The sequence below is a fragment of the Liolophura sinensis genome, chromosome 6 (genome assembly GCF_032854445.1).
Source record: "Liolophura sinensis isolate JHLJ2023 chromosome 6, CUHK_Ljap_v2, whole genome shotgun sequence".
Taxonomy (NCBI): Eukaryota; Metazoa; Mollusca; class Polyplacophora; order Chitonida; family Chitonidae; genus Liolophura; species Liolophura sinensis.
In genome coordinates, this window is record NC_088300.1 from 6,367,092 (window position 1) to 6,378,513 (window position 11,422).

The following is an 11,422-nucleotide window of genomic DNA, read 5'->3' on the forward strand; positions in this document are numbered from 1 at the left end:
AAGTAGTTTTGTATAATCCTTATTATATTTGTGGACACTTGGTGTCCATGAAGACGTTTAGTACACCTGTGTGTGTATATATATATATATATATATATATATATATATATATATATATATATATATATATACACACATTACTACATATCCTCTTATTGTAATTAAAAGTGTGAGAAATTGATTCTGATCTAGACAACTGTGACAGACAAGTTCAGGCAGATACAGGTGTAAATGATGCAGCTCCTTGTCATACAAAGCCAGTGAGTCACATATGTTCCAGTGGATACAGGTTTGAATGATGCTGATCCTTATCACACAGATCCAGTGAGTCACACATGATCAGGTGGATACAGGTTTAAATGATGATGCTCTTTGTTATACAGAGCCAGTGAGTCACACATGTTCAGGTGGATACAGGTGTAAGTGATGCTGCTTTTTGTTCATATACAAGCAATAATCCAGTGCCATCAAAGTCAATCACAGAGACTGCTACATTTTTGCCTCAGCTGAAGTTTGTCCACAGAGAGGAAGTCTCCTTTTCTGCTTCAGCAGACGGTTTGGCCTATACCTGTACAGAGGCAGTGTTTTGTCAGACTTATGGACATGTCCTTTCAGCAGACTCCGCTGTTACATTATTACAGCAGCAATTCATATGAAGTGGGATGTTAATTAAATTAAATGTGTGGCACATGTGTTCGTGGTACTTCAGGATTGTTTCCTTGACGTGAACGTACATGTGTACTGTATATTGCATTTTGATCGAGATAAGACTGTTTGTAACATGCATGTGAAATATTGTGTAAAAATGTAATATAACACCTTACGTTCATGTATATATTCTGTTTTGACTTATATGCAGACATAAATAAGAAAAGTTGTTTAATTGTGTCTTTTGTATATTTCTTTAGCGTTATGATTTGTACTCACAAATTCTAGACTTTTGTTGTGCCATTGAGTTACATGTACGCTTTCAGGTCTCAGTAAACCTCAGGGTCAGAGGTAGCTCACTTTGATCAAAATGGTGGCATGATAATTGATGACAGTGAATGGTGAGCTGTATATGCATGAAGCAGATGTGTAGGATTGTACAGATCAACGTGGGCTGTCATCTATGAAGACTTCTTTTAAATATTACATGTTCACGCTCTTTACACCCGACTCCAGCTCCCAAACACTGTTTGCAAACGTACACTGCACAGCTTAATTTTATCCATTTGTCTTCACATCTGATATTAATACATGCTTAAAATGTGAAGACATATGGTATGGGTATGTGCAGGTTAATGTGTTAACGGTTCAGTTTATATACGTAATGCTACTGCGGAAATGAGGATGAAGATAGACTGAAAGGTGGGTTATGTGCAATGGACCTATGTTACATGCAGAGATTTGGTGCCCATTACAGAAGCAAGAATTTTATGTATTGATTAAAAAACAAGCTTAAACAGGATGGAAAATAGCATGAATTGCGCAAAAGGAACTTGTTTAGCCCCCTTTAAAAAAAGAAAATAATGTTTTAAAAAGAATGTCTTTCAGAAAGTGATTTTCACATTTCCAAATAGTTATAGATTGTCTTCCTTTTACACTTATTAGTTTATAACTTAAACTAACAGAATCCAAGAACAAGCATTTTAATCCGTTCTTGACCCCTGTTTTGTATATAACAATAAGTCTAAAATGTATAGTTGTTCTTGATTTCATAAATTGTTTTTGAGACGGAGGCATTCAAGCAACAAAAGAGATCTACAATTGGGCCACTCATTTTCTGACTGTTGTGCAAGCATGCAGTTGTTTTGGTTCTTCAGGTTATAAGCATAATGCTGAGTTGCTCTACATGTGGCACAGACACTCGTTTAACCTGGAGAAAGAGTCACCACACCAATTGTTCTAGTGATGCGTGCCCCACTTGAATGTCAGACAAATTCTGTCTCTTTGTATCTAAAATGCATGAATAGGTTCAACTCAAGTTTTCACGTGTACATATTTAGTGTATAGAGGCGTTGTTATGGAGGGTAAGGATGGGGTACATGCAGCTAGTTGCTGGATTTACCAGCGATGTAAAAGCTTGCTTTCAGTATCTGTTTAATACTATTTGTGTGCTTGGTTTTCTGTAGTGCTGTAAGTGATAATAAAATAATTTGATGAGGATTAATATGCTTTGTAAGATTTATTTATTTTGATTCTGTTGCGTTTGCATACTATATTAATTTGTCCAATGTATGCTTGTTTGTGCATGATTGTCGTGTCGCTTTGTGACTCAACGTAACTGTAAACTGGAGTAAATGTACACTCGTGTACAAACACAGGCACATAGTCGTTGAAAAAAAACATGTCTTACGTCATAAGACAAATTAGTTACAGTTTCTCTCCACTCTCTTTGAAGTTATAGGCTACTGTTACACAGTAAACACAGGTCCACATTTGCTTGAACTTCATCCAGGAATATAGGGACTTCTACTGGGACTTCAAAGTCCTACTGTGTGACCACGATAAGTTTTAACGCTTTCCACAGTTGAACTGTCCTTTCTGTGAGCCGGATAACGCCCACAGAGTTAGGAACAAAGACGATCTGATGACTTGTTCCACGACTGTGGCACTATGTACCGGTGTGTGGAGTTCAGAGGTTGGTACCAGCGAAGAGGCGGGTTATGATATATTGAGAGAGTATACTATTTTTACTTCACACGTAATATGATACAGAGGGATGGGAAAGAGCTAGGCGCAATGCAATGGTGTAAACAACCATATGGGAAGATCAACACGTGTATAACACAGCAAAGTCGAGTAATTTTCTTGTCAAGTTTGAGGATCTTACAAAATGATGGCGTAAACACAATTATCTAAAATCTGGTGTCAAGTAACAAGTAGCATGTCTATTTCTTTGCCGTTTTGTGATGTTATTTAATGTTGGTTGCCACCATGATTGTGCGACGATGTTGTGTTAGAGGCCTGCTCCTGTCAGTGGTGTGTGGCCTGATTGTACTACTACAGACCGGTGAGTTTTACAGCAACTTACCTTAGTTTCGAAGTTAACAGAGTACCGTTATATAATTACCGTGCCGCTAACTGTTTACGGCAATCTGTAACCAGGTGATCCTAACTGGCACAGTATATGTACGAAAAACCCATGTTTGACCTCTTCGGTGACCTGATAGCTAGAGTGGCCGCCACGAAGAGGGGAGATCAAACCCTGGTCGGGTCATACGAAAGACTTTAAAAATGGCAGTGGTCGGCATGATATTTCAATGGTGGCAGTACTTAACAGAAAAAAGTACAACGTATAAGTCTAAGCATGCATATATATATATATATATATATATATATATATATATATATATATATATATATATATACGAAGGCCTATATAAAGAAAGAGATAAAATAAGGTCTAAGAAATTCGGCATTTGACCATACCCGGGGAGTTTTAAGAAACAAAATCATTCAGCGCAGACTCAATCAAATTTGTGTTATTGTTTTAAAATAGCCCAAATAATTACCTTTCACAAAAATATCAGCAGTTAGCGAGATCTTATACCAGGGTCTGCCAAACTGACCCTCATGATTTTCCTCTGGGCAAGTCTCGTTGATTGCATCTTGACCATGCTCGAACTAAAGGATGCAAGGCGAGAAGGAATCCATGAAAGGCGTATTCTCTGGGTTCCTTACATCAGAGACACAGTGATAAATAAGGATTTCCGCAGACCACACAAACATATGAGAGATCCATCGTGCGACTACTTCACCTACACCAGGCACGGAAAGAGACACAGTGGACACTTTGACACCAACGCTATTGAATATTATTCGGACACATTTTTTAATATAAATAAAGAAATCATCTCGCGGCTGTATCATAAATATTACTTTTGCTCCAGATCAAAGGCATAATCCATGAGAGATTTGCTTCTTGGGGCTTGCCTTTAGTTTCTCATAGGAACAACATTTATGAGCTAGCCAAAGCTCATTCTGGGATATCCTGTATTGATCTGTCCTGACCCAACCAATATTTGGCGATTTTTATGCCTTTTTTCTTGCAGAGGCTCATACCAGACCTGAAGTTCCGACCAATGGGAATCAGGTTTCCAGCCGGAGGGCCGACCTCCTCCTGAAGCTCTGGCGACAGCGTCTCCAACGCTCAGATACCACTACCTCATCTTCTCCTACACCCACCAGCGACTCAGGGCAAATCACAACATACGGGGACCCAGGCAGCCATTTCGCAGAGACCACTGTGTTACCATCTTCAGATGATCCTGTACAGAGTATCACCAGTAACACGACGAATCAAGAATCAAAAACGTCAAACGAATCTGAAACTAGCCATAAAGCAAATGACACCAACAGCACTTATATAAATGAGATGTTAAAAGCAGTCCCTTCAGAACTGAATCAAAGTTTTGTTGGAAGTTCAGGAAAATCTTTACTGTATGCACTGACTTCCAACCTAACTCAGAATCAGATTCCCTGGGACGGGGCCTCAAATGTGGGCCTTAGTGACAATTCCACGTTTTTAAACCAATCGAAAGGAAATGACACAGAAAACTTCTGGGAAACATCCGAATTTAGTGCATCAGTCGAAAGTGTTATAAACAATATTACCACAAATTTAACGGACTGGTTAGACAAAGACAACAGAGTAACACACGGTGAACATAGATCCAACATTACCTGTGTTAATTCTTCAGAAGGTGCTTCAGACAACCTTTTGGATTCTACACAGAGTTCGACGACAAAAGATCAAGTTTCGGATTTCTCTGATATAGTGATACTTTCGGATTTCTCGCCAAATGTAACAACAGAAAATCAGGTTTCAAACATGGGCCAAAACTTTACAAAAGAGGGAACGTTAGAGGAAAATGGACCACAGAACGTGACGTCATACATGAAAGACGAATTGTTACAAGAGAATGACACCTTGGCCTCAAACAAAGATACTACTTCTGATGTGCCGACCTCAGACAAGTATACTGCTTCTGGTGTGTCGACCCCAGACAAATACACTTCTTCTGATGTGCCGACCTCCGACAAATACACTTCTTCTGATGTGCCGACCTCAGACAAATACACTCCTTCTGATGTGCCGACCTCAGACAAATATACTCCTTCTGATGTGTCGATCTCAGACAGATATACTCCTTCTGATGTGTCGACCTCAGACAAATATACTCCGTCTGATGTGCCGACCTCAGACAAATATACTCCTTCTGATGTGCCGACCTTAGACAAATATACTCCTTCTGATGTGTCGACCTCAGAGAAATATACTTCGTCTGATGTGCCGACCTCAGAGAAATATACTCCTTCTAATGTGTCGATCTCAGACAAATATACTCCTTCTGATGTGTCGACCTCAGAGAAATATACTTCGTCTGATGTGCCGACCTCAGAGAAATATACTCCTTCTGATGTGCCGACCTTAGACAAATATACTCCTTCTGATGTGTCGACCTCAGAGAAATATACTTCGTCTAATGTGTCAACCTCAGAGAAATATACTCCTTCTGATGTGCCGACCTCAGACAAATATACTCCTTCTGATGTGCCGACCTCAGAGAAATATACTCCTTCTGATGTACCGACCTTAGACAAATATACTCCTTCTGATGTGTCGACCTCGGAGAAATATACTTCGTCTGATGTGCCGACCTCAGACATCAAGTCCAGCGTAAAACATGTACCATCTGAACCAAATCCTCTGTTAACAAATTGCCAACCAGAAGCAAACCACGAGGCGCCTATATCCCAAAGCCAATCTCCAACCATACCCAATGAACACACAACTATTAACTCAAAAGAAGAAATATTGACTTCTCTACCGACATCATCCAAAGAAGCTAAATTTACTCACACGTCAACGGCACTCACACAGCTCACATCTCAGGAAGCCACACCTGTAGCTGTTACAACCACTCCCAAACAAACCACATCGGGCTATATGTATCGCACAACAGAGTTCGACCCATTGACCAATCGCGGTGGTCCATTTTTGAGAAAGCCCAACGCTTTTGACTTTTTAATGATGGGACAAATAGCAACTGCTCAAAGAAATGAAAAACAACGTGAGTTTCGAGAAAGTAACTACGAAGCCTCTGCTCAAATCTGTGGTTTGCTCAACAAAAAGTTCTGCAGATTGTCCATTGGAGGCAGGTGCTGTTAGAAGTTCAACAAGAACCATTAGTGTAACACCTAATGCCGATGATAATTTTCAATTTTTACAGCCACTCAGTGCGCATGGAAGTGACTGTATAAAATATGTGTATCCCAGGGTTTATATTTTTTTTTTTCTGGTCAGTGTTACTTTTATGCGCTTATATAGGTAAAATTTCATGTGTTACAAAAATAAAGATTAAATTCGATCCATATTTTACATAGTTTACGTAAGCATAACAGGTTTGTATCTTATAAACTTTAAACTGAGGAAATCCGCCTTTCAGTGACTGAGACATGAACTGAAACCCTTGCGTTAGTTTGTGTTTTTTTTTTCTTCTAAGGGTAGAATCTGTATCGAAGTGCATCCACGTGGGATCGTCATGATAAGCATGAGGACGTCATGAGGACTTGATTTTGTGCTTTTGTCACTCAGCGTCCATCTCAGATATGTCAGCAAGTGTACCGTACGCTATTTAGTAATTCTGAGTGCATATGTGAAGACTTTTGGAATTGTGCAAGATCAGGATGCTGGGGCATTTACTTGGATTCACAAAGCTCTCCGAAGCTGGGTTCATATGTATGAAGGAATTAATAAACGCCACATGTGAATAAAAATTCCCCAATATTAGTGTTTTACTTTAAGAATAATTATCGCAACGCTTTTAGTAAGCCCACACTCAAGCTGATAGCCTGTCCGTCTGTAACGTCTTGTCCCACCTGTACATGGGCAATTTTCATATATTTCACTGTGGTTAGGTATGTTTCCCAGCAGCCTCGGAAGGAAATTAAAAGTGGGGTGCCCAACTATCACAGGCCCCTGGCGATGTCCATTTTGGAGATATCGAGACACGCTGGTCTGAAGGGTAGAGAGCCGTAAAAGTGACATTCAGAAAAGGAAAGTCTCAAAAGGCTAACCCAGCACATTAGGGTAGGACCCCGGGGGCCGCTTAGGTCCCGGAGTCTCCGCGACGTTACATTACCGTAGACGTCATACTTAAGCAGACATTCAAAGTTGGAGCATGGGGTTTAAAGGCAAAAAGAAGAAATGCACTACCCTGAAGTATATGTCAGATGAAAGCCCATTAAAAAGTGTCCATAGTGGGATTTTCTTTTTAAGGAATTTTTGTTAACCCAAAAAGATGCATTTGGAACTTTTGCTTCTATGGTCATCTTTTCTGACCATATTAAGAACGGTAATGTCACATCAGTTTTTCGCCACTTAAGACACATAGGGGGTCTACACCACTTGATTGCATCGTTCTAAATACATGTAAATATAAGAATGCATTCGTCGAATAGACCTTAAAACAAATTTTTTCGAGAAAAAAATATGGATGTGACATCACAGATATACCCTCTGGCTCACTACAAACTACCATAGAATCTCATGTTTAAAAACCATTTTACTCGGAACAATTCTAACAAAATAAATTGAACTGTTTTACTGGAGAGCGTTGAACGGCCTTTAGTCTGATATGTACTTCATTCTAGTGTTTTCTTTGCCCTAAAGAGCACAACGGCGTAAAAGTGACATGGTTAAAAGTTTTTAAAAGACTGAAAATGGGGCAGTGTGGGGGATGGCAGTTCAAAAGTCTATCCGAGCACATAAGGCAAGGGTCCAGGGGCCGCCTATAGGTCTTGAAGCTCCTCGACTGTTCTGTGGACGAGTTTTCAGCCGTTCAGAGTTAAAGATGCCCCCGAGAAGTACATGGATCTAAAACAGTACGTAGCCTAAAGCTGAAAATTTATTTAAAGATCAGAAGTCAGTGCGCCGAGTTTAGGATTGGAGGTTCCAAATATAACATTGGGGCCCCGACAGGTACAGATAAGCCGCTTTGGCGAATTTTTTTTTTTTTCATTACGTAAAAGACTTCGTGAAACAGCCTAATTTGTTCGACAGAAAATAAAGAATTTCAAAACTCTTCATGTAATTTGTAATACTTTTCTACACGTACATATAATTCACGTTATGTGTGAAAACCAAAGAGAATCTAGCTCTAAAGTGTATAGTGGATAGAGTAAAAAGCAACACCCCCCACCCTTGACAGTCGAGTCCGACCCTGCTGCTTCGTGTCCGACTTACCCTCCACCTGGGTTATATCTCCATATCTTGTATATGATTAGAAAATAGTGCTCTTTAAATATATAGCCAGGCGCCAAGTTTTCCAAGTTTATATTTATGCAGATGTGTGCAATTTACTCACAATGGGCAATCCATTCTTGTTAGTTTGGACTGCGATTGCAGCTCACTTTCAACGGCGTCAGTGGTACTAAGGACAGTCTTAATGCCGACTTGCATAGTGTCACGAGAGTCTATGCCGGAGTTATAATAATAGTTGAATTCTTCGCAAAATTGTTTACTCATACCATAGCTGTTTAGCGCCATATCATTCAAATAAAAACTTAGACTTGGTACCACGGCTGTCTGTCCTGTAACTGTGGACAGACAGCAGACACACAGATTTCCCCTCCACAGTAACGTTATTGTGGACATGCAGACACAAAGATTTCCCCTCTACTCCCCAATTCTGTGATTGTGGGCATGCACAGTGAGAAATGTTTGCTCTCTACACCCCTCTATCCTGTTATTAGAGACCTTAACCTGAAACTAGAATAGGTAAACTAATTCTAGTATGAAGTTAAAGTTATAACTTGTCACTTCTAACTAAAAGTGTCTAGTGTGGACATGCACAGACACAAAGATTTCCGCTCAACACATGTCTGTACCGTAAGTGTGGGAACTTGCACAAGCAAACATTAATTTGAATACAAACAGAATCACATGACGAGCCTTGCAACTTGTAGTTAAATATTTTCTTTATTGATCATGGCAGAATGCTCCCCAGGACCAGGGAATTGGATATTATAATATATAATAATAATAATAATAACTATTGGTAAAGATGAGCTATAGGTTATTTCATGGTGAAGACAAGTCATACAGAAGAGGGTAGGAGGATTAGCTGGATGACCACACCTCCTTCCACTTTATCCTACAGATCAGAGACACAGCTGGTTAGTGAGCAGTCACCTTGGACGTGTATATTTGAAATGGGGGTTACACAGGGTTAAAATAAGGTGATTACTGCATTACATGGACAATCACAGGGTCAGGAGGACAGAAACTGTCAACCCTGTGCACATGTTTATGATGGACAGATCTATACACAGTGTATTTTAACACTGGTATACATGCAAATACGGCAGAGCCTTTCTAGAATACCTGTGAAGTATTGTAAGCAAAAGGGGCACACCTCTTCAATAGGCTGAAAAGGTCTACGTACATCAGGACACACAATAAATACAGAATATGTGACACTGAAAACTACACAGCCACATCCAGGTGGATAGATTACATGCATGACAAATACACACATGATGTGCCCTTCAAGCACTAATATTATTTGCTGAGTGCACTTGTGAAACAGTATCTTATTCATCACTCTACTAAAACCGTAAATACTGTCCTGGTCACAGGCACAAAGTTCTTCAAAGGAATACAGAATCGATGCTGACGAGCTGACACTGGAGCTTGGAGTTCCTGGTTTTGGTCATGCATCAAGAAATGCACAGCATCTAAGTCAACTTTAATAGGCTAGGCATAGCCCAGACTCACTTATCTCTTGTAACAGCCAAACAGTGACGATTCTGTATTACTTTAAGTTGCAAAACAAAAAATAATTCCTGGTACTATACAGGCACCTGAGACAATGATCACTCCACAAGAGCAGCTTCATAAAGACGCCTGTACATTGATTGCACAGTGAGAAGACAACTAGCACTTCCTAATGTACCTGTGTAGGGGAAGAGGTCTGAAGAGCTCTACTATCCTGACACTCCACCGTCACCCTGGCAGCCAGTTTACTCTTGTTTTTTTCTAAAATTTATACATAAGGATGATTTATAATTAAATTGCCACAGATGATAAAACCAGTTGACAGGACAGAATGTGACACAAGTGTAGATAACTACCACTGCTAACCATTCTAAGAATTTTCTAGTATTTTTATGAAATCTTAAATAAAGACACAAATTTAGGAATTGAATGGAATTTACACTGCCCTGTTGTGTTTAGCCTGAACTATACAGAATTCCTGCTACAATAACATTCACATTAGTACAGCAATCAACTCAGTGAAATTTCATCTTAATCTGTAATCAAATGGCACCCCGTGTGTCGCATAGCTCAAAAATATTGCAAAATAATTCTAATTTAAAAATTCCAATTATATTTCTAGCTAATTTACAGTCACAAGTTCAGGAAAATCGACAGTTCAACAGCATGTATTGTTCAACCATGAAATGCAAGCAACTTTCCATTACATGTTTTGTGAGAGTGTTTTACCCCTTGTGCCATGTTCGTCAATGCCATCTTGGAGGTACATTAAAAACAATGGAATCTTACTTTCTTAAAATATTTCACTATTTACCCCTTTCTTCCAGAATTTTCAAAGATTATATTATAAGGATATTTCCTGCAGCCATAGGACCCACAGGACTAACACACAAATCAAGCTCAGAAAACTTCTCTTGCCTTCATTCCAAACTTTGATTACAACTGGCTGTATCTCACATTGCGAGATGATCAAAATGTTTCAAAGTTTTGAAATCATATCAGTGCTTGACAGATCTGACAACAACTTTGTAGAACATTTAGTAGAAGCAATTATATTTACCAAGCAGCACTTCATACATTCTTAGAGTTGGAAGGTGGGGGTTAACCTGGAGGGGCAAGTCTGATTCAGAGATCAGACAACAACAACAACACATTCATCAATGAGCCTAACCAAGCCAGTCACTGCCTCTTGGACACCAGTGTTCCACACAGCTACCAGTTGAAGGGACGTCAAAGCTTCCACAGCATACTAACACCTTAGTGTTCACCTCTATTTACACTTAACAAAAAAAAAAAAAAGTGAAAACACTGAAACCGCCCACAATAAGCTTGCCACACCTATTTACATGACAATACACTGTGGCAGAAGAAAAAAAACTTAATGTAGGAAACCGGCGTTTAAAAAAAATTCAGTCATGTTGTTTTGTGCATAAGTTGATGCCTTTAAAAACCACTCCATGTTATCAAATAACTTCGGTCCATAGGTTTCAAAGTTATCTTTAAGGGGTGGATTATTTAAAGTTAGGCCTAACATTTTCCTAGGCTGAGCTTCTGCTTGATCACCATACTTCAGTAGAGTTAAGACTACTTGTGTCAGGAAAGCCCTGATACCCTTTTCGGAACCACCTACGTTCACTGAATATGTTAGCGCACCAG

General features: G+C 39.4%; 1 protein-coding gene across 1 annotated transcript; it reads left to right on the forward strand.

Annotated features, from left to right (window-relative positions):
* The first annotated feature begins 2,714 nt into the window (after nt 1-2,714).
* On the forward strand, nt 2,715-6,752 carry LOC135469029 (mucin-2-like). The gene is made up of 2 exons (XM_064747546.1): nt 2,715-2,995; nt 4,038-6,752. Exons 1-2 carry the CDS (start codon nt 2,905-2,907, stop codon nt 6,155-6,157), a joined length of 2,211 nt encoding a protein of 736 aa, XP_064603616.1. The 5' UTR covers nt 2,715-2,904; the 3' UTR covers nt 6,158-6,752.
* The last annotated feature ends 4,670 nt before the right edge of the window (nt 6,753-11,422 follow it).